At 39.7% G+C, this 26,891-nt stretch overlaps 1 protein-coding gene across 3 annotated transcripts; it reads left to right on the top strand.

Moving 5' to 3' along the window:
• Positions 1-26,270, top strand: FMR1 (fragile X messenger ribonucleoprotein 1). Of its 3 annotated transcripts, none has more exons than XM_081896691.1 (16): positions 1-606; positions 3,596-3,648; positions 7,425-7,518; positions 9,533-9,604; positions 10,257-10,405; positions 11,035-11,128; positions 11,223-11,339; positions 11,935-12,105; positions 12,221-12,299; positions 14,218-14,327; positions 16,897-16,959; positions 19,861-19,947; positions 20,670-20,865; positions 22,214-22,393; positions 23,316-23,398; positions 24,328-24,365. In XM_081896691.1, the coding sequence occupies exons 1-16, from the start codon at positions 556-558 to the stop codon at positions 24,331-24,333; spliced, it is 1,605 nt and encodes a 534-aa protein (XP_081752817.1). In that variant the 5' UTR covers positions 1-555; the 3' UTR covers positions 24,334-24,365. The 3 variants fall into 3 exon arrangements, with proteins under 3 accessions (XP_081752817.1, XP_081752816.1, XP_081752815.1); XM_081896689.1 differs by having other exon boundaries at positions 3-606; positions 24,323-26,270; XM_081896690.1 differs by lacking the exon at positions 16,897-16,959 and having other exon boundaries at positions 2-606; positions 24,323-26,270.
• The last annotated feature ends 621 nt before the right edge of the window (positions 26,271-26,891 follow it).

The raw sequence follows: 26,891 nt of genomic DNA, 5'->3' as shown, positions 1-26,891 counted from the left end.
CCCCCTACCCCCCCTCCGCCTCCGCCGCACGCACTAACTACTGCTGCCTCTCCCGCCGCCGCCTACTTGGGGCCCCGCCGCGTCACGTGACGGCGCCAGGTTTTTAATGTTTACATTCGAAGCGGGCGGCCCGTGGCGGCGCCCCTCCCCCGCTCCCCGCCTCATTCTCCTCAGTCGCCTCAGCAGCAGCAGCAGCTCCGGCTTCAGTCTCCTCGGAGGCGTCTTCCCCTCAGCGACCGTTTCGCTTTCATTTCCGGGCAGCAGCGGCGGCGGCGACTCTCGGCAGCCCCAGCCCCCAGCACCACGACAACGGCGGCGGCGACGACGACGGTGGTGGTGGCGAGCCGCGTCGAGGAGGAGGCGAAGGAGGAGCAGCAGCAGCAGCCGCCGCTCGCCGGCCTAAGCCGCCGCCGCCTCTTGCTCCACGCGCCCGCCAGGGACACGGAGCCCGGAGGCCACAAGAAAGGAGGAGCAGGCGGCCGCGGCGCCGCCGGCTGCCTCAGCCGAGGAGGGCCTTCCAGCGCCGCCAGCCCAGCCTCCTGCCCGGCAGCAGACATGGAGGAGCTGGTGGTGGAGGTGCGCGGCTCCAACGGGGCCTTCTACAAGGTAACGGGCGGCGGAGGGACGGCCTGGCGGGGAAGCAGAGGTTTAATGGGGGGGGGCAGGCGCCCGCCTCGCGAAAGGGGCTCCGGGGTTGCAGGTAGGGACCTCCGGCGACCTGGTCACCTGCGCCCTCGCCCCGCAACAGCCCCCTGTGGCTGAAGGGCTGCGGGCCTTTTTTTGAGGGGGGGGGATCCCTGGCCCCTCTCAGTTTGGCGGCGGGGGTACGAGTTGGTTAGGGTGAGTTGGGGCGCGTCCACCTTGCGCGTTCCTCTTCCCTCAGGCTTTGGGCAGACTGGTGTCCTGTTGCCTTGTGGGGGGGGGTTAATGGTTTGCTTTGTGTCTGTGTTTTTATTATTATTATTATTATTATTATTATTACGCCTTTTGTGTTTCCATCTTGCATTACTATTCCTTAAGTTTGTACACCGCCTTTTTGCGCTGCGATCCGCCCCGCGGTCTGCAAAGGGAAGGTGGGCGTACGAATTTAAAGCATGATTTTAAAAACGTGCATCGGACTCAACCGCTCCTTCTCCCGCAGCTGCGAGCCGGGCAGAGGCGCCCCAAATGGGAAGCGGCAAAGACCCCGAGCAAGAGAACGGGGCTCCCTCCTTGGGGCTTCCAGCAACTGGAATCTTTTACCGCCTCGCAGGCGGCGGGGAGGGTGTGTGCGCGCACTTTGTCCCTGGTTTTTGTTGTCAATTGTACTTTTTAGTTGCTTTATTCAGCGCACGGCAACCCAAAACTGCAGACAGACAGACGACACACCCACCTGCCTGACAGATAGGATAACTAATATGGAAAAAAGAAATGCATGAAAAACATCCCACCTGCTTCCAAATGGCCAATATTGGTGGTATATGCAGTTCATTTTGGGTGTCTCTATATTCTATGCGTATGCTCATGGGGTCGTTTTGGTAAAGGGTAGGTGTCTGAGTTGGGCAGTAGTTAACCCAGCTGAGTTAGGGATACCTAGTTTTGATGAAGAGAGTTGAGAGGGTAGGAGGCTAGTGATGCCGTGGTTTCTTTCCCTGGGTGATTGAGGCATGCATCCCAGAAGCCTTAAAGGTGTATTTGGGGACCCAGTTAAATATAGAAACAGTGGGGGAAAGTGTAGGTTTTGAGGAAGAGTTGCAGGAGACATTTAACTTGGATGAGGGGATTCTAGTAGGTGAAGTTGAAAGAGTGTGGCCATACATGAGATGCCCAGCCTTCGTTGCTCCAAGTGCACCAAAAATTTGTAAAAGTTCTTTAAAATTGAATCCTCATGAGCGCCTTTTTAACTAACACTATTCCTTGCTTCAGGTGGGTAGCCATGTTGGTCTGACACAGTTGAAATATATTAAAAAATTGTCCAGTAGCACCTTAGAAACCAACTAAGTTTGTTCTTGGTTTAAGCTTTTTTGTATATTTCGACTAATTCTTGCACCTGTGGTTCAAACTTGCATTGGTCTTAGGTTGGCTTCTGCAACAAATTAATAGTTAACTTCAAACTGTTAATACATTTGTATCAGTTTGCTGAAGGTTCTTTTTATTTTTCCTTTCACAAAATATTCTCAACCAAATTATTCAGGCATCCTCTGCCCTGTCTCAGCCCTATTGAAATCAAAATCAAAATTATTGTGATTCATCTGCTAGCATATTAGAGTATTAGACATATTCCATTTGATAGTGGAGAAATTGGCTTAATGGCAACATTCGGAACATGAAGTATCATTTATTGTAGATTTAATTCAAGTATCTGTAATTTCCAAAGGATTCAGTGGTATCAACTTCTGAACCTTAGTTTTCCTAAGAACAATACCTAGGGCATACTGTAGTCCTCTAGGCATTGCGGTTGGTACAGAAATTGAACTAAAAATCCTAACTTGAGCAGCTAGGATCTGCCTAGATTCTTAGAAGACATTTGTGCTTAAAATAGTTTATCACTGTTAACTTTCACTTTTTATATAAACACTAGAAGGTAGATCTTAATGCTTAACACTAGTAGATATTTGGGCATTATTTCTTCTCTCTGTTCTTTTTGCAGCGCCTTTGACCAAAAGAGTTAATACTTAGCCTCTTAAATGTCCACATGGTTTAAGACTATAAAACCGATCAAACGGGCCAGACCTAACCAGTAGTTCAGGTGGAATTTTCTGTCTAGATGATGCAAAAGAAGCAAGAATGAACTTGGGAATTTGTTTCTGCAAAAGTTACCTACTTGTTATTTCCAAACCAAGACAGTTAATTTCAATGTATCAAGATAGTTGTGTCCAAACAAGACCACTGGTTGTTATTAGTGGGGGTTTCTGATACTATTTCTTTCATTCCGTTGAAATAGGTGTATTTTTACTTTCTAAATGTACAGGTTTATTAATGCTGCTCTCCAGCTGCAATATGTACAGTTAAATTAATTTGAATCCAGCTACAATCAGCAAGTTACTTAAATAGAACTAAATAAAAGCATCTGCCTATAATACTATGGAAGCATGCAGTGGTTCTTAAAAGTTTTCTATTTCAGGACCGCTGTGGAGGGTTGCTTTTTCTGAATTGGTGGACTTGTGAAAAGATTCCAGATTAAAATTCAGAAGTTACATTTGTCCCCTCTGAGCCTAATCTTGCAATGCTAGTGCTCAAATAGTGGCAACTACCTATTCACTGTGTGTGTGATACCATACTTTCTAAACATTTGAGTAAAGATGTTCTGGGGTGACTGGATAGTAATTCTGCAACTTTAAATACTAACTTTAAACAAACTTTTTGCTGTAACATATTAGTAATAACATTATGCATGCCATACATATATTTTGGTACTCTTTTGCAATTGTCATTTTTCTCTTCCATGCATGTAACGTGCATAAATTCTTAGCATAGCCAACCAACTGCTATATTGTGCCAGTTTGTTGCATTTAGAATAAGGATTCAGAGTTTCCATATTATGCCATTAAGAATAATTTGTATTTAAATGATATCGTAATAGTAATACCTGTAAATTCTCACTTCTCTTTTGCAGGCTTTTGTGAAGGATGTGCATGAAGATTCAATAACGGTTGCATTTGAAAATAAGTACGTATGGTCCTGGTACTGACTTGAATAGTTTTAGGAGATGCACTTATGAATTTTATATAATCCAGAAATGTAGTGGCATTGAGGTAGTGGATAAACTTAAATAAGTTATTATTTTGATATTTCTCTTGCAGCCTTGCAACCAGTTTTCGAAACTCCCATTGTTCTAGGTGCATTGTTCGACAGGGAATTTCATTAGCATGAGCAGTTTCTGAGCTCTGGGCCAAATATTTCCAATTAAAACTGCAGAGTGGAAGGAAAGGAGGACCTTTTTCTGCCTCCTCACTTCCAGCTACTCTCTGAAGACTGGAGAAGAAACCTTCTTAAGTATATTAGGGGTAGGTGGGCAGGGGAAGGACTAGACCATGTGAAAAATGAAAATAATGTTTCAGCTGCAATTCATTCATTTTCAGCTTTGTATTCTTGTTATTAAAAAGCACGCCTAGACATTCTCTTCTTGCACCCATAACCTAGGTTTAAGGTGTCATTTAGCTCCTAGCTTTTATATCTCAATTTCTAACACTGCTTGCAACTACTTCCAGAAGCAGTTGCCTGCCATTGCTGGCATTTTCTTTGGAACTCGAAGGCACTTGGTCAAATGTTCGGGGCGAATGCATGCTATTATTTCTCACAAGTATATCCTCACCATTAAACACATGGCAAAAAATGAGTTGCTGTACACTTAAATAACTCCTCCCCTTTACACCCATAGCTGAAGAGTTCTGTGCATAGAGATGACTATGTAGGTTGGCACTGGGATATTTTTTCCATGTGGGGGAGACGTTTCCCTAATGCTGTAGAATAGTTTATAACCTGAAGAATTGTTGAGAAGTTTTATATAAGGAGATGAATTAAAACAAACAGCATGTCTGATAAAGATTAATCCATTTCAGTATTTAACATTATTGAACACTAAAATTTGTTTTCTTGAATGATTAACACACTAATCCAGTTGTCTTTGGTGAACGAATTACATGTATAAATATTATTGTTTACACAGCTTAGATAGTTTTATGATTAAGTAGTCTTAATCTTAAGAAAATAATATCAATTGCAGGTTCAGTTGCTCCTTTGAAAGCTACCTTCAAATGCTAACCTTCTGCATTTCTTTCTTGCTCCAAGATACGAAGTTGCATACCTGAACTCAGGAAGCCATAGTTTATGGTTTTTCATGAACATTCCTTTCTTGGCTGATTGTCTCTTCCCTGCCAGGCTATGTAGGAAACAAGTCACAATCCATGGTTCAGACCTTAATGTTAAGCCAGGGATTGTGTTTTCCTTTCTCCATGCACTTGCATGTAGGGGACAAATATACCAGAAAGAAGCAGTCAGGGTAAACCGTTAATTCTGATTTACTGTGACTTACAAATGAGACCTGTGAAAATGTTCTGTCTTGACCTCTTGTATGACAAAGTGATAAACCCTGACCCAAGTGTGCTTTATTGAAATCAGTGAAATGTTCATGTGATGCATTTCACTCATGGCACTCATCTTTTGCTGCCAACTCACATCACTTTTGGTGATATGCTGCAATGCTTCTCTGCGATATCTCAAAATGAGAGGTTAACTGTTTAACAGTCTAACACTTTGTTTTGTGTAACAATGCAAACCTGAAAGTCTTATGAGCACCTAAATCAGGACTTTTTTTTTTGACTACGGATTAAGTTACTGTGATTAATAATGGAAAATATAAATATTATGAAACCTGTCTTTCCCCCCCCCCTTTTTGATGTCTTTTGTTAGGGTTTGTGATTTTGTGTTGACTTAAAATAGTGCTTCAACTGTCAATATACTGTTCTAAGGTTGATTCCTCCTCCTTTGGAGTTAGATCAAGAAGCTGTTGTGCTATGACTATTACTCCTATGCAATGAAAGTGAGGATTGGAGAGAGCATTTATACAGTTTGGGGCATTTTAAATTGGAGGTGCACAACTCAAATTAATAATAATAATTGAGTTGTGCACCTTCAATATACACATTTGTGCACGAGCCTTCAAAACATTCTATAACATTAAGCATAACGCAAATAGAAAAGCATGTGTCTAGAACAGTGTTTCCCAACCTTTTTTGGGCAAAGGCACACTTGTTTGATGAAAAAAATCTCGAGGCACACCACCATTACAGCCCCGTGACGTCAGCGCGCAGCGTCACGCCGGGAGGGACACACAAAAGTGTAACTTTCAATTTTTTTCCCTCCCCCTTACCGGGGAACCTCCAAGCTTTGGGGGTGGGGGGGGGAGGAGGCAGCAAAGCGAGGGACTGAGGGACTCCTCCAACGACAAGGGTTGGGGAAGAAGAGAAAGGGCTATTCCGCTCCAGTCACGGGAGGGGAATATGTACTGGCCCAACTGGTGTGCGGTCTTCGGAAAGCGGGGTGCGGGAAGGAAGCCTAGGCTCGGGGTCCACCGACCTCGGCGGAGAAAGGCAACAACCGGAGCCGATTACGAGCCGGCGCGTGCATGCAGCGGCTGGCCTCAAGCTTGGGAAGCTGCGCGCGGCGATGTTGACGCGGGGCGCGTGAGAGCTTGGGGGCGGGGCGGGAGAGAGAGAAAGAGTTGGCAGCACCAGGCGCTGTTACTTATTGCGCTGCGGACGCTGCCAGCAACTGCGGTGGTTGTGCGGCGGCCGCCGCCGCAGAACGTCCTCGTCAGTCAGCTGAGCTGCCTGGCGGCGTAGGGAGCCGAGGGGCGGGGCTTCCTTTCTGAAGGAGCTGAGGGTGGGGGTCCTCCGGCGCCTTCGGTGAAACGGCGCCGGCCCAGAGCGCTTCTAGGAGGCTGCCTTTGTGCGCGACGTAAAGCCCTCTTTCCCTCCCTCCAGCCCCGTGTCACATGTGGAAAAGGGGGCTGGATCCAGTGACGCAACTCGGAAAACTGTTAGGGAAGCCAGAGCAGGAAAGTGAGTGGGAGGCGGCGTCGCCGCTTTTACCCACGTTTCCTTTTTGAAAGAGAAACCAGTGTTTCCCAACCTTTTTTGGACTCGCTCGCGGCACACCAGGCAACATCTCGCGGCACACTAGTGTGCCGCGGAACACCGGTTGGGAAACACTGGTCTAGAAGTTCTTCCTCTGCCTCTGTTTCAAAGGTTTTTCCAGCTCTTATCAGAGACTGATGAGAAATAAACTTTCTGATATCTTTGCCTGCCAATCTGCACCATGTAGGATCCCTCATTAAACTTTTTTCAGACATGTTTTTTGTTCCACCACTGTAACAACTTTTCAACAACCTTATTACAGTACTTCAATTTTTTTCTCGGCAACCCATAGCATGATATTTTCACTAATCTCAAAATTTAGATGAAGGAGAAGCTGTGCAGTCAAAATGATGCAACCATTAATCTATTTTTGATATTACTGAGTGCATTAAACAAAGATTAGAAAATTAGTGTTTTACATTCTTGGTGGGGGACTACAAGCTGTCAGTTAGTCCACAGGCCTTCCATCGTGCTGGTTTGCCTTAAATTTTGTCAAATAAGTCAAAAGAAATTTATCTGCGGCAATGAGTAAAACAGCTTTTGGTTACATTTTTAAAAGGCTATTTTTTAATATTTCAGAATTACAAAGATAAAAATCCATCTCTTTCCCTCATTTAACACTCTTTCCAAGTTAGTTAGCTTATATAATCAGCTCATTGCAGACTCCTAATAATTTTGAATTTGTTCAGATTATTCCAGCTCACAGGGTTAGGGTCCAGGTAAGTAATCACTGGCCACTGTTCTTTATTGATGTTGTGTACTTTCTGCTTCACCTGCTTCAGCCTTTGCTTTTATTTTGTATTTCAGTTGGCAGCCAGAGAGACAGATTCCTTTCCATGATGTCAGGTTTCCTCCACCTGTGGGTTACAATAAAGATATAAGTGAGAGTGATGAAGTTGAGGTAATAACTGTTTTAATTGAAGTTTTTAGGTCAGGGGAGAACATAGATAAAGTTGTAGGTTTTTTAGAGGAACATAATTGCAGTCTGTGTTAAAACTTATTTAGGCTACTTTTTCAAGCAGTGTGCATCAGAAGCAATTCACACCCATTAAAAATCCATTTGAAAGAAACAATCACACAAAAGATCTAAACCAAAACAAACCGTACAGGCATAAGAAATCCAGGAAAACAGTAGATGTTAGTGTGTGGACACAAAGGTACAGGTGTGCATGCAGTCAAAATAGAACATTTTTCTGTTTACACTTAGATTTTCACATTGAGAATCTTACATTATTACTAGTTGAGAGCTGATGGTGTAAGCAGGATGAATAATATTACATGCAAACTCCAGAAGTGTCAAGGAGATCATTTTTAGCAAAAAATGCAATTCTGCTGGCTAGGTCTACAAAAGAACCCCAAAGTGCCATACTTTCATCATTCTGGATTTAATTTTTAAATCACTTTTTTAAAAGAAAGATAGCTTGCCAGTTTGAAGTAATCTAGAAATAAGACTGTAAGTAGAAAAAGAAATATTAACAGAATAAATCTGATTATTTTCCACAACTTCACTAATTCAGTGGAAACAGGACTATGAACTATCTTTTCTATACCCATCAGAGATAATTTACTGTTGCATGTCTCTCCTTAATTGTAGCCTCAATCCCACATGCTACATGCATCGAGAGCTTCTCATAGAGATCTGTCTTGACCCAGCCTGATGCCAGGCTGCTGCTGACTTGCACTTCAGCACAAACCCTATGTTGGGCAATTAGTTCATGTCCAGGAGAGATTCTTTTGCATCTCAACTTGGAACATACAGCAACCTGTTACTCAGTCTCTAGCCCTTGTCTCTAATCGTCAAGCAGCTTGCATGCATAGGATTTGAAGCAATGTTGCGGGTTTTCCAGAAAAAATTGAGGATTGAAAAATTTTCATTGACCCCAATTGATATAGTTCTGACTGATAGTGTGCTTATTTGCCTGGGTTTTATTAAACTAAAAGCATCCACTGTTTTACTTGATCTACAAATATTTCAGACCTTTTCCAATAACCCAAAATCATTTGAACTGCAGTGTTTGTTTAAAAGCTTTACTTGGAAATTCCTAACTGCACAATCCTCTACATGTCTCCTTAGGAGTTAGTCCAGCTGAGTAACAACAGGCTTACTTCTGGGTACTTAGTTACAGACTTTCAGCAATTACATATATTCCCCATATGTTTAATGAATTTGTTGAGGGTAAGATTGTGCCCACTGGTGCTGTCCCATAATTTGCACGCATACAGCTGTTTACACCATGCACAACTGGATTGCCTGGTACAAACTGTATATGCATATAGTTGTACAGAACCTGCTCAGAGCCATTCTCAACTTTCTCACACTGGCTGAGGCAAAGCCTGATGCTACAATCCTGTTCCACTTCCATGCATTCATTGAACATGTATGAAGAACCAAAGTATAACTGTGAAACTGCCCAAACTGACTCTTAATGCATTCAGTTTTTTTTTGAAACATTATTTTTTAGAAATAGAAAACTTGCTATTGAAAGAGAGTAGAAAATATCCATTACAGATTCTTTCCCCACCACACTCGCCTTGAAAAAACTAGCTTCCAGATCACGCCCAGATGAGGTGCAGGATGGCTTTGAATATGGCTAGATCATGTACATTTAATACAGCAGAATGGTTATGGTGCTGCAACTCAGTGGTATGTAGGGGGATATGAATAATAATCTCTTTTCAACTACTAATTTCCAGTATAATGGGGAGCATTATTAGTGTGGTGTCCTGTTTTTCCACTAGATCATAGGATTGTAGAGTTGGAAGGGTCCAAGAGGGTCATCTAGTTCAACCGCTGCAATGCAGGAATCATTTGCTCAATGTGAGACTTGAACCCATGACCCTGAGATTAGGAGTCATATTCTGTGACTGTGTCTACTGCATAATAATATGATATTCTACACTGTGATTTTGTTTAGGTTTATTCCAGGGCTAATGAAAAGGAACCATGTTGCTGGTGGCTGGCTAAAGTGAGAATGATAAAGGGTGAGGTAGGAATATATATAATTTAATATTCTGGCATTGACATGTTAAGTGTAGCTTTTGGATTTCAAGTTCTTGTGGGTCTCTTTTCAAGTACTTCCAATTTATTGGAAATTTCCTCCTAGAACCCAAGTTTAAATATGTGTCGAAGGGACGCAGATGGCGCTGTGGTCTAAACCACCAAGCCTCTTCGACTTGCCGATCATAAGGTTGACAATTCAAATCTGTGTGACAGAGTGAGCTCCCATTGCTTTTTCCCAGCTCCTGCCAACCTTGCAGTTTGAAAGCATACCATTGTGAGTAGATAAATGGGTACCACTGCGGCAGGAAGGTAAATGGTGTTTCTGTGCGCTCTGGCACTCATCACGGTGTTGCGTTGCTCCAGAAGCAGTTTAGTCATGCTGGCCACGCGACCCAGGAAAGCTGTCTGTGGAAAAACGCAGACTCTCAGCCTGAAAGTGGAGATGAGCACTGTACCCCGAAGTCAAATTTGACAGGACTTAACCATCCAGGGGTCTTTTACCTTTTACCTTAAATATATGTTAAAGCAAAAAAATGTAGTTTCTCCCAGATGTAGTGAGACCCCTTTGAAGTACAATTGTAGCACACATCACTTCTCAGTTAAACATTCTCTTAGACAATTTTGTTCTTTTGAATTAGTTTTATGTAATAGAATATGCAGCCTGTGATGCTACCTACAATGAAATTGTCACAATTGAGCGTCTACGATCTGTGAATCCCAACAAACCTGCAACAAAGGATACGTTTCATAAAATCAGACTTGATGTACCAGAAGATTTAAGGCAAATGTGAGTATAAAGATCTTTTATAAAGAGTTTTAATTCATTTTTTAAAGTTTGTAATACCATCTCATTATAGTTTTTGTTCTACTCCAATAACAACAAATGCTTGACTTTTACAAAGATGTTTACAAATACATTGCAGTTTAGATAGTTCTGAAAGCCCTGAAAGGCATTGTGTACAGCAACATAACATTTAATTAAAATATTGTATTTATTGCAATAAATACATGAATATGAATGATTAGGATCCCAAATCTCACCTGTCACTATTTAATTGCCTGTACATGTATGGGGCAGATAACCTAACTAGTTGAAACCAAATGAAAATGTGTAAGTATAAATTTAACTACCGTTGGAGGCTTGTGAATTATTTCACTTTTAGTCACTTAAATATCATACATGACTCAGGTCTTTTTCCTAGACTGTGGCATTTCATTGTTATATTGGCATTGTTGTGATAAGGGCAGGTCAGCTGAGAAACACAGTGGAGCTCTTGGGCAGCTCTTCTCTTACCTCACACTATGGTGCAGAGCATACCAGGTTATACTGTTCTTCATGCAATCCTGTGATTGCTTTAAGATATGATGGTTCCATTAAATGAACATTCTGAATTTTTTAAGTACTTTGTGTTTTAGGTGTGCTAAGGAATCCGCACACAAGGACTTCAAGAAGGCAGTTGGGGCATTCTCAGTCACATATGATTCTGAAGCCCATCAGCTTATAATTTTGGTATGTGTTTCTGCTTTTGATGTATTCAAACTGTTTTACATTGGATGTGATACTGATCAAAGATCTCTTTTCCTCCTGTCCCCAAATTCTTTAGTCTATTGATGAGGTAACAACAAAACGCGCAAATATGCTCATTGATATGCACTTCCGAAGTCTTCGCACCAAGTTATCGTTGATTATGAGAAACGAAGAAGCAAGCAAACAATTAGAGGTACTGAATCTCTTTGTATTTGAAAAAAACCTGCACTGAAACTACCAGTAACTATTGAGACCATATAATTTGAACCTAGCTGAACTTTTGGAATGGTGAATACCGTAGATTCCAGTGTATTAGGCACCAATTTGAGGGGGTCGTCTTATACGCTTCGGCAGCTTCGCTGGGCAGCGGCAGTGGGTGGCGGGCTCCGTGCCGAAAGGAAGCCACCCAGCAATGCTAAGCCGGCTTTGCTGAGCGGCTTCCTCCTGGCAAGGAGCCCACTGCTGTTTTGGAAGCTGCCGTCGCAGCAGCAGTGGGCGGGGCGCTCCGCTCCACACCGGAGTGGAGCCCGCCGCCCACGGCAGCCGTACCCGGCGTATAAAACGACCCCCAACTTTTAAACCTCTTTTCTGGGGTTAACAAGTCATCTTATATGCTGGAATCTACGGTACTTTAAAATGCTAACAGATTTTCCACACGTAATTGCTTTGCTAGCTTAACTGATTGTATTTGGTACTTTTTAAGGCATCTCAAAGAGAGCATGAGGAACTTTGCTGATTTTGCACTCCTCTAAATTTTCATTTCTAACCAAGAATGCATCTTTTCACAGAGTTCAAGGCAGCTTGCTTCACGATTTCATGAACAATTCATTGTACGTGAAGATCTAATGGGTCTGGCCATTGGCACTCATGGTGCTAATATTCAACAAGCCAGGAAAGTACCAGGTGTGACAGCTATAGATCTTGATGAAGACACTTGTACATTCCATATTTATGGAGAGGTGAGTTGCATCTGTTTCTCTCTTTCTCTCTCACTCTCACTTACACATATAAACACAGCTCTGATTCTAAGACACTGCAGCCCTTTAACATCCATTTTATTTGTATTTCCTATAGGACCAAGATGCAGTAAAGAGGGCAAGAAGTTACCTTGAATTTGCTGAAGATGTCATCCAAGTCCCCAGAAACTTAGTAGGTATGTTGATTTGAACTATGATTTTGAAGCTGTTCGAAATCTAAGGCTCAAAGCAAGGAGTAGTTGAGTGCTGCTATACCAAAGAAGGATGTCAAAAATGCCATAACGTTTTCAAAAATGCCAAAGTTCTAGTGCTTTATTAAAGAAAAGTGCATGCTTATGAGCTTGTCAGGTTTCCTAGACTTTACAGAAACCGCAGCAAGGAGATGGCTTGTTCATATCCAAGCAAACATTCACACACTCTAGATACAAAGCAACATACACCACTTTGACCTGATTTCCCATCACTTCACCTGACCGAATGAGGGCATAGATGGCAAATACCCAAATCTCACAGATAGCTTCCCATTTCTGTTCTCAGAGCCTAGCAACCAAACCCCACAGATAAGGATAACATCAAAGCTAGCCAATTAGTCGATATCAAAGCAAGTGAATGTGAACATATATGAGCTCATGATTACATCAACTACCAATTAATTGTGGATTTTCAGAAAAAGAAAAAGTTCATGAAAAGTTCACTGTTGGTTCAAAAGCTAAGTCAGTGCTCTTTTCCTTGGAAAGATCAGAAGACTATTTGAAACATGGCTATGCTATTCTTTAAGCTTCAGTTGTGATACATGTGTTGTGGTTTAACATCCTAACAATACACACCATAAAAAGTCCACACATAGCTTCTCAAAACCATGCATTAGACAGCTTTAAGTTAAAAGATGCTTTTCTGTATTAACACTGAGGGCATTTACCAGGCTTTTGGAATAGGCATTTTAAGTAATCGAACAAGTGATATATTTCATCTATTAATTGTGTCTCTTACTGGATCCAGCATCTAGCAATTGATCACATGCACTAGAGCCAGGAGATGCCATCCTGCATATTACAAATATCTAGGAAGCCCATATGGATAACTTTTTGCTCCTCTTTTGTACCTTTCCACTATCTGAGCATTTCAGTTCTCAAATTATGAATACTTGACTTGCTAACTAAAAAGCATAATATTTACTTTTCCTCATTGAGAGACATTATTTTGTCCACTGAATCAGCACTTGCTTACTTAACATTCTGCACCCCAAAAGCTGGAAGAACCACTTTGTTTAATTGAAATAAGTGTTAACATATTTCAATTTGATTTCAGTTTCATAATTAATTAGTTTATTTATAAATGTTATAAGTTTATTTTGTTTATAAAAAAATATATAATAGAAATAACAAAGCAGTTTACAATAATGACTATATCTAATAAAACACAACCAAAAATCCAAGACCCTCTGCCAACTGTTATGGAGAGATGTAGTCTTAATTATCCTATTTTTATATTCTTATAAGTTTAGAGTCAAACAGAAATCTGCCTCTTGCGTTTAAGTAGGTATAATCCTGCAGTGCATGAGGATCAAATAACTGCAAGTTATAGGGTTGTATGAAAATTAGTTACAGTAACCAGGTAGCATACTTGCATTTTAAGGAGATAAACTGATTAAAAATGGGGATATGCGATTGAAGTTACTGTTTATAAAATTGTGGTTTTTTAAATTTTTCATTATGCTAATCATGATCTATAACATCTAGAGCACCTGATTTGGATTAAGATGAATGTACATTGCTGTTTTGTGATAATGTGGGGTTTTTTTGTTGAATTAGTCCAATTTTTAAGCCATAGGCTAGGAGAAAAGCGTAAATACGATAATCAATGGAGATGGAGCATGTGTGTGTGCATGGTTCTCAATCTCACAGGGAAGCTTCTATGGTCACTCAACCAAATTCACTTACAAGCCCCATGGAAGGGAGTGGTTGGTATGCAAACTTACTGTAGCAACACATGGTTGAAACTTTCAGATAGTTGCTGAAATATCTTTTGTGCTAATATTTCTATTTGTCTGATCAAAACCCTAAATTCTCCCTATTGTGTATGTTTTTATAATAGGAAAAGTTATAGGAAAAAATGGAAAACTCATTCAAGAGATCGTGGATAAATCAGGTGTTGTAAGAGTGAGAATTGAGGCTGAGAATGATAAAAATATTCCACAGGAAGAGGTATGTGAAGTGAAATAAAGTTGAAAAGTTGACTTGGTTTATATGCTGTTTCATATTTAGCGAGGGTGGGGGGACAGATGCAATTTCCTAAGCACTGTCCATTTCTATTATAAAATTTATGCATATAGGTTCTAAGTTAACAACCCTGCCTAATTATGATTGATCTGTTTAAATAAACCTCTGTTTTAAGAATAATATTTCATTGTGCAGTGGTACCTCTGAATGTGAACGGGATCCGTTCCAGAGCCCTGTTCACATCCTGAAGCAAATGCAAGCTGTGCATGCACGGGTCGCAATTCGCCACTTCCACGCATGCACGTGACATCATTTTGAGTGTCTGCGCATGCACACACGGCGAAACCCGGAAGTAACGCGCTCCGCTACTTCCGGGTCGCCACAGAGCGCAACCCAAAATGCTTAACCTGAAGCTACTTCAACCCGAGGTATGACTGTACTTAAAAGTGCCATTAAAGGTAAAGGTACCCCTGCCCGTACGGGCCAGTCGTGTCTGACTCTGGGGTTGCGCGCCCAACTCGCTTAAGAGGCCTGGGGGCCAGCGATGTCCGAAGACACTTCCGGATCACGTGGCCAGCGTGACAAGCTGCATCTGGCGAGCCAGCGCAGCACACGGAAATGCCGTTTACCGTTTACCTTTCCACTAGTAAGCGGTCCCTATTTATCTACTTGCACCCGGGGATGCTTTCAAACTGCTAGGTTGGCAGGCGCTGGGACTGAGCAATGGGAGCGCACCCCGCCACGGGGATTCGAACCGCCGACCTGACGATTGGCAAGTCCTAGGTGCTGAGGTTTTACCCACAGCGCCACCCGCATCCCTAAAAGTGCCATTAGTTATCCTTATTTTTAGCCTGGTCGCTATTTCCATTTTAGAAATTAAGACCTTGAATTAGGAGAGAGGGGAACTTTCCCCATGAATACACAGCAGGTCCATGGCAGAGGTGAAATTTAAACCAGGATGCAAGTCCCCGGAGTAGCTTATCTGATAACATTAGCTTGATATTGTTGAAAACTGAAGGTTTTCCTTTATTATGTTTGGATAATTCGTACCAGGGTGGATTTGATTTAAATCAAATTGATTTAATCAAATTGATTTAAATCATTTTTAATTTTTTTATACAGAAAGACTAATTCTTGCTGGTATAATCTTAATATTTACAACCAGGGGAAGGTTTCATTTTTGGAATAATAAATTTTCAGAGTAGTTTTTACAGTTATATCAAAAATTACTGATTTGGTTATACTATTAGAAATACATAAGCAGATAATTATGAAATTATTGTGAGGTTTAATAAGTAAACTGTTTATATTTGGATAACTTTTCTGCTGTACTTTATTGGCAGGAGAAAAATTATCATTTCCTTAATAACAATTTAAGCAATTTATTTAACTAAAGCAATAACATTGTAGCATATGTATCCATGTTTGTTAACTGGTGTGGTTAAATGTTTTTGTTTAAAAAACAACAACTTAGTTTTAGCACAAATGAAAAACTTAAAACAAATCCTCATTTCCTGATGCATAGCCTTTGGACTATAATGTAATTTAAATAGAAGACTATACTTAGAAAGATCTTTACTCCAGAAGCATTTTATATTTAAAAATCTGATTTAAATCAAAGAAATCCGATTTAAATACAAAAAATACATTTTTTAAAAAAATTAAAAAATCATTTATTTTTATCCACCCTGTCCTGTACATGAATAACAAACCATTTCCCATGTATAAATTCTTGTGTAGTAAAATGTCACCATGCACATACAAGTCAGTATCATTAGACTTGTGTGAATCCCAAGGTTTTCAAAGGTATAATAAGGATTGCCCAATGGACATAAAAAATTGGTTGACTGGGGGGCGGGTATGAAATGGAGAACTGTGAAAGAGACTGGCTTACAACCCAGGCATCTTAAAGGGTCATAATACAGACTTCCTTTTTTTAGGTTCTGAAAGAGCAACAGATTCATGTATGGGAACATCGAGAGTTGTATTTCCATTTCAGAATTTAAGTATATCTCACAGCTTAGGTTTTGGTGATTGTCTTTATATCCTGCTGTATCTTATGGGCTCAGAACTTTAATAGATTGAGTCCAAAGTTTGGTGGTGGTATTTAGCCAAAAAAATTGTATTGTAATTTTTTGTACAGTTTTGTACAATTGTACAGTTTTGTACAATTGTAATTTTTTTAAATTGTACAGTTAGTTCCAGTAGCATATTTGTCATTTGCCTTTGGTTTTTTTATCAAACACATGTATTAATATTTAAAACACAAATCTGTTGCATTGGCCCATTGCATAATTTCTCTGGAACTATAAAGTGCTTGTATGGTGACCATGTCTCAAAAAGCAGAAAGTAACTACTGCAGAGAGATACTTGCACACTTAAGGTTCTACCAATGTATACTGTAAATTAGGCATATACCTATTTGCAGTTTTCAAATGTTTCTTTAAAAGGTGGGTTGCAGTGTTTATATCCTGTCAAGTTTTGAGTTGAAGGTTCTGTGTTAACTCCTATGTATTTAATGACATCACTAATACTTGCATTCCTTACACTGCAGGCGTTAGTTGTGTCATCAACTGTGGCAGGGAGAAAGCAAAAACCTGAACTCAAAACTTGGCAGGTAAGTAACATTGAACCTCCCCTCCCCTCGTTTTTTTCCTCTTCTTTTGCAATTTGCTTTAACACTTAACGTAAGTGATAACTGAAGGATCATCTTTTAACAGATAAATGTACATTTAACATGTAACAATGGAAGGGGAAGGCATGGTTTGCTGGGGAGAGGATACTGTTGGAGAGGTGGGGGACCCAGATTTCTACTTGCAATCTGCTCCCAATCTCTTGCCCATTCTCTATTTTTAACACTCGATTGGGAGCCACCCAGAGTGGCTGGGGAAACTCAGTGAGATGGGCGGGGTATAAATAGTAAATTATTATTATTATTATTATTATTATTATTATTATTATTATTATTATTATTATTATTATTTTCATGCCTATACCCTTGGAGGCATAGGGGAATTAGAGGTGTCACTGAACTGTCTTTTTCCTCTTGGGAAGGCTGCAAATACTTATGGACTTTGCTCCCTAACTTTACAAAATGTAATGTGTCATTTAAGTGGGATAACCACTCCCCTAGGACTATTGTGCCCTCTGATCAGCTGGTCCTGTTGATGAACACCAGGCCAGTACTTAACAAAATCTCAGATCTGATTCTGGATAAGGGAACAGACCTGCCACATATTACCAGGACCTGAATGAATCAGCTGGTTAAAATCTATCTGACCCAGCTTTGCCCACCTAGGTACTCAATGCATCACCAATCCAAATTAGATGGTCTGAAGGGGAGTCATTGTCCACAAGGGTAATTATGTTCATAATATTAATATAATTATTATTTATACCCCAGCCATTTGGCTGGGTTTCCCCAGCCACTCTGGGGCAGCACACATCAGAATATTAAAAACCTGATAAAACATAAAATATTAAAAACTCCACTAAACAGGGTTGCCTTCAGATGTCTTCTAAAAGTAAAATAGTTGTTTATTTCCTTGACATCTGATGGGAGGATGTTCCACATGGAGGGCACCACTACTGAGAAGGCCCTCTGCCTGGTTCCCTGTAACCTCACATCTTGCAGTGAGGGAATCGCCAGAACATGAAACCCCCTCTCTTCTTTCCTGGGTGATGAGAGTTGTACCTGGTGTTTGGTCAGAGAAATTGATTGGGGCTGCTATGGGTGTCTTGTCAACCTCAGAAGCCCACTGTTGAAATTCTGCAAGGCAATCTGAGGAAATTATTGCCTGCCTCCATGTGAAGCTAAGTGTTGCCATTGATAAAGTTTCTGAAGTGTTCAGCATATCATCCTGTCCATTTTTATGGAATCTGTTGCAGTTACTCATGCCTGAAGATGTACACAAGATGTATGCAGCTTGCTATGTGCTCTCTGCCCATGCTCATCTCATCTGGTTTGCATCTAAGAGTTGGGAACACTGTTTTTGGATTGTTTCATTCCTGTACAGGTTCTCTCCCACCTTGTGCTGGACGACTCTGCCTGGGTCCCTTTCATCATTCCCATTGCTATTTAATACATATATGAAGCTGTTGGGTGCATTCATTTGGAGGTTTGGGGCAAGGTGTCACCAGTATGCTGAAGATACCCAAACAGCTACTAAATTCTTACAACGTGTAGACACTGTGGATGGGCAGTTTCCAGGCCGAGCAATTGAGTTGTATACCTGCTCTGGATGGAGTTTTACTCTCTCTAAAGGAGCTGGTGCATAGTTTGACTCTGCTGCTCAACCAATTGCTACCTCTAGAAACCCAGCTGGCCTCATTGTCTTGGAGCGTTTATTACCAATTTCAGTTGGTGTGCTAACTTTGACGGTTCCTGGACAGGGATACTCTTGCCATGATGGTCCACGCAATGATAAACTCATGATTAGACACTTTCAGTGCTCTGCACATGGGGCTACTCCTATGCCTGGTTCAGAAGTTGCAACTTCAGATGCATTCATGGCACACTCAGCATTGAGATCAGCATCTGCTGCCTACTTACTTGTGAGCCAAATTCAATGTTTTGTTCATTTTATCCTGGGATGAGGATATCTAGCAGACCACCTCCCACAGTACAGATCAAGCTAATTTGTAAGATCTTCTGAGAAAACACCACTGGTCAGTTCAGGACCAGCATGTTGTCACTTTAGGACAATGCAAAAGTGGGCCTTTTCAGTGATAGCACTCACTTTCTGGAATCCCCTTCCTCAAGTAATTCATGAGGAAGAGATAGTACTGACTGCCAAAGAATTCTTTAAACCTTTGTTGGCTTACACCTTCATCAACTGACTTGTTTTTTCCTTTTCTTTTGTACACTGCTTGGCTTTAATTGAGATATACAGGTAGCTCACAACTGCTTGCATGTGAGATTTCAACTTTGCACAGTAGAAATAACATAGATTAAATACACGAAAGGCAGAGTGGTTTTTTTGTGCAGTTCCCCCGCTCAGAAAGAGCTTTTAAGCTCTTCCTCGCTTGCGGGTTGGAGGGTAGGCCTATTCAATGCAACAGCTCCAGAAGATAAGGTTGCTTCCCCCAGGGGCAGTTCCAAAGCATGGTTTTTTGTATATATGCACCATCTCCAGAATGTAACCCTCATGTAAGTTGTGAGTTATCTTTATTATGAATAAATATAATTTTATAGAATTGTATCCAAAGTTCTACTCAGAGAAGACCCATTGAAATTAATGGACATGACTAACCTAGGTCCATTCATTTCAGTGAATCTACTCTGAGTAGAACTTAGTTGGAAAGAACCCACAGTCTTTATGTAAACCACCTGGAAGCTAATACTTTATTATTTGGTTGTAGTATTTTATGTTGCTTAACAAAATTCACATAGATTTTAAATGCCATCTGGAAAGTTATGAGTATCGATAGAGCTAGGAATGTTCATTCTTTTCCTAAAGAAATTGCAATTGCTATGGCTTTGCACCTGAAGATCTCTGATTCACCAATTTCTTTCTAGGGAATGGTTCCTTTTGTCTTTGTGGGAACCAAGGACAGCATTACGAATGCCACAGTTCTTTTGGATTATCACCTCAACTATTTAAAGGTAAGGAAAATGAACATACTTCGTGGGGAGTGGAAAAGTTAGCTTAGAACAGCAATGTCCAACAGGTTGATCGTGATCTACTGGTAGATCCCTGTGAGGTTTTGATAGATTGCAGTCGATCTCTGGCTCCCTTTCCTTAGTGCCCCCAAACTGACTTCTGCCCCCCTCGCCCCCCCTCCATAGCTGTATGATCTCTGGGAGGGAAGATTGAGCTTTCTCTGCTGCTGTTTTGATCCATAGTGATCTTTTTGTGAGTGACTTTACCCCTTTCTCCCTAGCCTTTCCCCCCCAAAAAGCTTTTTTTAACCCCTAATAAAAGCTCAACAGATTCGAGCTGACCCCCCCCCCCAAAAAAACCCGGGGCTTTACTCCCCCAAAAAAGCTCCACAACTTTGAGCTGAACCCCAGAAAAACAGGGGTATATCACTGCCAGTTTTTAATTCTGAAAGTAGATCTCTGTCTCTTGAGAGTTGGCCACCCCTGCCTGGCTTAGGACAATGGTTTGTGATATTTTTCTGAGTTTCTAAGCTGATTCAAATTCTGATGTTAAATAGCTATATAGGAAACAGAATTCTTAACAATGCTGAGTAACTGGTTTAAATCCTGACATTATCATATATTTCTTAAGCCAGTTGTGGAAGAAGCCAAACCTCTGACCAAGACACTTAATAAGATTGGTTAAAATGGCAGTAACTTCCTGTAACTTATTTCTCTATTTATAGGAAGTGGATCAACTGCGTCTAGAGAGATTGCAAATAGATGAACAGCTTCGACAGATTGGGGCCACTTCCAGACCACCACCAAACCGCACAGATAAAGAAAAAGGATACATGACTGATGATGGCCCAGGCCTTGGAAGAGGTAGCCGACCCTACAGAAACAGAGGGCATGGGAGACGTGGACCAGGCTATGCTTCAGGTAGGTAACTTGGATTGTTCAGACTTGTACCCTCCGATTTGTTATGTGCCTTTATTTGTTATGTGGTTGAGTATGTCTAAAAATGTGAATGAGTTGCAGATATGGAAATAAATGTGACTTCTACATAATAGTTGTGACACCTACTATGTTCATTGTCAGGTTCATTTGGTTATGTCTTAATGTCCATTCTGAAATACTATACAGATTGAACATCTATAAATTTAGCTTTATTAACGTATTAATGTACCTTAAGTTGAAAGTAATGTATTGAGTTCAAAGATCCTAATTTCTTATCCAGAAGGAAAAATTACCTCTTCCATTATCCATAATTGGATAGTGAGGTTCTCATTTGTTTCTGGGTGCTGTATAACAAATTACAAAAACACCATGAAAAGCTTTTATTTTTACTGAAATTTTGACATTGTCATGTGAACTGTATTGGTCAGTGTCTCAAACTGTTGTGAATATAAGTCAGTCTACACATTGTTCTTGTCACTACTTACTTACTTTATCAAACCTTTATTAGGCATTATGGAAATAAAACCTTAAAAGAGAAAATAACATATAAAAGCCTTGAAATATATATAAAAAAGGCAGCAGTTTGCTAAGTACATATATATATATACATATAGAGTCTATAAACTATGAGAAGACAAAAATTTTGGTCTTCTCGAATGGTTGGAAATTAGAGAAATGGAAAATAAGAGGGCAAGAAATCCAACAAGTGAAAATCTATAGGTATCTGGGAATCTTATTCCAGAGCAATTTAGGGTGGGCAACCCATCGCACAAATGCCATAAAACAGGCAAAGTGCATCTCATCAGCAGTTGCCCGTTTTCATTATCAGAAAGGTAATCAATTTATTCCTGCGGCAAATCAGATATTTCAAACAAAAGTGCAATCCCAGATATTCTATGGAATCCCGCTATGGGTCCAAGCATATAACAATGATTTAAAAAAGATTCACTCTAGCTTGTCACTACTTGCAGTAGCCTTAACAAGCCGTTCTGTACAATTTCTTCACACATGCTACATGTAATCAGGACTCTTATTGCAGCTATGTCAAAGCAAATTTTAAACAGCAGCTCATATAATAAATTCCTCTTCATTCTTAGCACTAGTGAATTGAGCTGAGATCCCTTTCTGAAACAGATAAGCTGCTTAAATTAATATAGACTAGAACCTTACTTTTACATTGCCCTTGCTGAGAAATATTACAGAAACTATATGAAACTAATATTTTAGAAAGAGGCTAGTTTTAACCGGTGGGTCATTCAGTTGGTTGGATTTTTCTAAAATATTATGAAAATAGACTGTGGTATGTCTTGGTTTTTTTAAACTTTGATAGGAGCTAATTCTGAAGCATCAAATGCTTCTGAAACAGAGTCTGATCACAGAGATGAGCTTATTGACTGGTCATTAGCCCCAGCAGAAGAAGAGCGTGACAGCTACCTTCGTAGAGGAGATGGGCGAAGACGTGGTGGAGGTGCACGTGGTCAAGGAGGAAGGGGTCGGGGAGGTTTCAAAGGTGAGTAAATGATTATGATACTACATGGCAGATGAGCTATTAGAGCTCTTGATCACGTCCTGTACAGCTGGTGTGTGTCTGAAATGAAGAAATGAAGCTAGTAGTTTTGCTGAACAACATTGTAGCAGTAACAAAAAAAAAACAAAAACCCGTTTAAAACTGAATCGGGCCAAACTATATTCTATGCGAACTGAGGAATGGTAGAGGCAAAATAGCAACTGGAATTTCCAGAAAGCAAGGAGTGAGAGAATACAGAGGAGAAATACATATCATTAAATACTGTTGTCCACTCACAAGAAGGACACCAAATCTGCCCAATTAACAAGCTGTTTTGTTCCTACACAATATATGTCCCTAAAGTTGCACAGCTTGGGGCTTATCAAGGCAGGTTTGCTATAGGTCCTACCCTAAGCTGCTGATTAGAGGTTTTTTGTGACTCATTTAACTAAAATGTTTTATGATTTTTATCTATCTTAATGTGTGAACATCTAATTTCCACCAGAAATGTAAAGCATTCCTTTTTTACATTTATATATCACTTTCCTACCAGTATACTCAGTGCAGTTTACTATTTAAAAAGTACCGTATTTTTCCATGCATACGACACCCCCCCTCATGTATCAAGACGACTCTTTTTTTTAATCAAAGCACTGGTATATTTAGTACCATATATTTAAACAGCAGCGATCAGGTTGGACAAAGTTGTTGAGCTTTTCTTCAGCAATCACAAGCTTGCTCAGCCCAGCACTAAGCCTGCACTGAACACAAACCCCTGTGCATTAACCATCTGTGTATAAAACAACCCCCAATTTTTGACTAATTTTTTAAAATAAAATATTGTCTTATACTCAGAAAATACGATAAGATCCAAAGAACAACAATAACAGGGAAGACTTTTCTAAAATCCATTTTTGATGTGCAGGAAATGATGAACAGTTGCGAACAGATAACCGTCAACGTAATTCAAGAGATACTAAAGGGAGAACAGCAGATGGGTCACTTCAGGTAAAAAAATCATTTGTTTATTTGTTTATTTATTTATTACCTATGCACTCATCAGCATCTGCATAAATGGAGTTGCTCTTGATAGTCATGGAGTGATGCATCCATGCAGACCTATCCCTGTCTGCATAAGAGTCCCCCCCCCCACCCCCCTGGCAATTCTGCAACTTTACATTTGGTCATTGGAAGTTGCCTCAGTAATGGTATATTACTACCAATGACTGAAGATGTTCATTAGCCCAAGGGGGAGGGCTAATTTTTAGCAAGTCCTCCTTCATTCCTTTGTGTGCCCCTAAATCTGACTGGGTAAAATGAACACTTTGAGCTGGTGTAGGAGGGGTGGGAATTACCTAAAATTGTTGTCGCCTCCCCCAATTCCGCTGGTGGTTACCGTCCATCAGTGAACAGACACCATTTGGTACCACCCAAAATAATTTTATTTAGGTTTTTAATCTCCATCGTTCCCAAAGGATCAAGTAGAGTAATACTTTTGGACAGTTGACTTAATAAAAGCTCTGAAATGCATTTTTAGAAATTAGAAATCCTGTTTCTAAAAATATACAAAAATAAACCACTGTTTAGCTTTAACTACTAAATGCTTACCTGTAGGAGATCAACTTCCATCTTATTTGGAAGGTAAATTCCAGGTTTTGTTGGGTTTGCCTAGGAAACCAGTCCTGCAAAATTACTAATAGCTATGATACATACAGTCAAGCGTTGCAGAAGGTTCTGACCTTTGTACAAGCCTAAATGCCTGAACAGTATTAAAAATAAATTTGGTTCCTTTTAACGGCACACTTCTAGAATATATTTTATTTGAAGAAGGGGGAGAACTTCTTAGAAAAAGTGCTCTCCAATGAGTCTTGATAAATGTTCCTTTTTAAATTACCAAAGGGGTATGCTTTATATAACTCTAATTTGTTTCAGATCAGAATTGACTGCAATAATGAAAGGAGTGTCCACACTAAAACATCACAGAATACCTCCAATGAAGGTAGTCGGTTGCGCACGGGTAAAGATCGTAACCAGAAGAAAGAGAAGTCGGACAGCGGGGATGGTCAGCAACCATTGGTGAATGGAGTACCCTAAACTGCATAGTTTGAGAAGTTATATTTCCTAAACTGTTTCAGTAAAACTTATTCCACATTAGATAAACTTATTAGGCCAAAGACAAATAGTAGGCAAGATGGCGCAGGGCATGAAATGAATATAAAAAGTTCTTTTCGCCTTTTTTAAACATCAGTATGCAGTTTTTTCAAAATAAGATGTTTTACTTGCATTAAAAATACCTTGAACTTCTGGAAAAAATTGGTTTTAAGTACATATTGCACTTCAAACGATGAAATAATCCATTTGTTTGTTTATAAAATAATGAAACTGTGCATAGGTATTTCTGTTCAGTTGTACCATTTCAATGAATTGGTCAAAATCACTGCTAAATTTCAATTTTTAGAATAAATAGTGTTTGCAGTAATCAGATTGGGCTTCTGTTTTTAATCTTTTAGGAGTTACTCACCTTAAACATTAAAAGGTTCTGTTTTATGTCCTGTGTCAGTTCACATTTTGGTTCACTTTTTCAGTATTTTAGTGAACCTCTCGATATATGTGTAATGTAACTAAATTGTCATTTTCATTAGCAAAAAGTTGTATGATCTGTGCCTTTTTTATATCTTGGCAGGTAGGAATACTATATTTGGATGCAGAAATCAGGGAAGCTGAGTTGGAAACACTAAATGTACAATATATGTAGCAAAACTTCTCCAACAATTAGTACTTTATTAGAAGAATGCATGCTTTCCATATTTTTTTCCTTGCATAAACATCCAGTTAGGCAATTTTAAGAATAGAAAATTTATTTTGCACTGAAATAATGGCAGATTGTGTTACTGAGATGGTGTGTTTTGTTTTTGTTTCCTTTTCAGACAGGACAAGAGAAGTTTTTTGTTTTGTTTTTGTTTGTTTTTTTAAACCTATTTCCATTTGTGATAAACTAAAACAATTCATGGTTACTGAGGGAACAAATTGTAACTTGTTCATAAGCTAGTAGTTTGTGCCTGCTGTTGGCCAGAGGACCAGTTTTAAAGAATAGCTTTCTTTTTAGTTCCCCTACATTTTTGTTTGAAATTTGGAATCTGTCTCAGATGAGAAAGGAAGTTGATTTCTATATGTGAAACTTAGAAAAATTCAGGGATAGTGTAGTTCAACAGCCTTGGAAACAGAACAGTCTTACAAGGTCTCGTGTACAAGTAGATTCAAAACATGTTACTGAAGTTGGCATTAAGTTTAGTTGCCCATAATAGGGGTGGGGGATGCTTTTTATTTCTGATCATGAATGAAATTGTACTTGGAAAAAAAAAGTGTAACAGGACTTCCACTTTAAGCTATTCTGTTTTTCTTAAATTACTCCTGTAGGAGTTTGGGTGATTATGTACAGAATTGTACAAACCTGGCCCTTGTATCTGCATGTTGTGCATTTTTGTTTCTCTGCTGCTTTTTCTCCGCCCATCCACCCCCTTGCATACAAGCAAGCATATAAAAATGGCAACAAACTGCACACAACTTAACAAATATTAAAAAGTCTTAAATATTGCCAAACTTTAAATGTTGATTTCTAGTTATTTATTTTGGGGGAATGTATAGTATTTGAAAAAACTGAAATTGGTACCTTGCACACATCATCTGTAAGCTGTTTGGTTTAAAATACTGTAGATAATTAACCAAGGTAGAATGACCTTGTAATGTAACTGCTCTTGGGCAATATTCTCTGTACATATTAGCTACAACAGATTGGATTTTATGTTGACATTTGTTTGGTTATAGTGCAATATATTTTGTATGCAAGCAGTTTCAATAAAGTTGGATCTTCCTCTGCTAATGGATGTTGATGCAATCTTTATAAATGATTGCTTTCAAAAAATCAACTTAAAAAGAAGCAAGAACCTATTTTATTTCTGTGTTAAATTGGAAACATTGTTTACTCCAGATGTGTGAAAGCTGAAACATTTTCAGTTTCAAGGATTTGGCTGGTAATGTGCCATTACTGGTTGAACAGTACATATTTAGCAATTATATGCACTAATTTTACACTCAAGGCTGACTTCAGTAAGGTGCTAACTAGATTTGACTTACTAAAACTGTAATAGGTTAATCACATTTTCAAATGACATTTTTGCAGTATTTTTGTGCTTTAGATGTGTATCCCTTTCCAAGTCAAAAAATCCACTGTTTATAAGTATTCGTACAATTTAAAAAATTGTAAAATCAAAATGTAAAACTCATTTTGAAAATCATGCGTGTTACAAAAGGTTGAAAGTGCAGCAAATGTCTGATGTTTGGGTTCACTTCCTTATTGGTAACTTCACATACAGTTTAATGAATTACAATTATTTTGAAAAATAAAGTTTTTTTAAAGAGTGAAAGGTATCTGTGAATGACCACAAAATTCAAGTACAATATAAGATAGCCCTCCCCAAGAACTTGAAACACAAAACCAAAT

This window comes from Podarcis melisellensis (genome assembly GCF_964234715.1).
Source record: "Podarcis melisellensis genome assembly, chromosome: Z".
Lineage (NCBI taxonomy): Eukaryota > Metazoa > Chordata > Lepidosauria > Squamata > Lacertidae > Podarcis > Podarcis melisellensis.
Note: the sequence above shows the minus strand (reverse complement) of the source record. Positions and strands in the feature narration are given on the sequence as shown.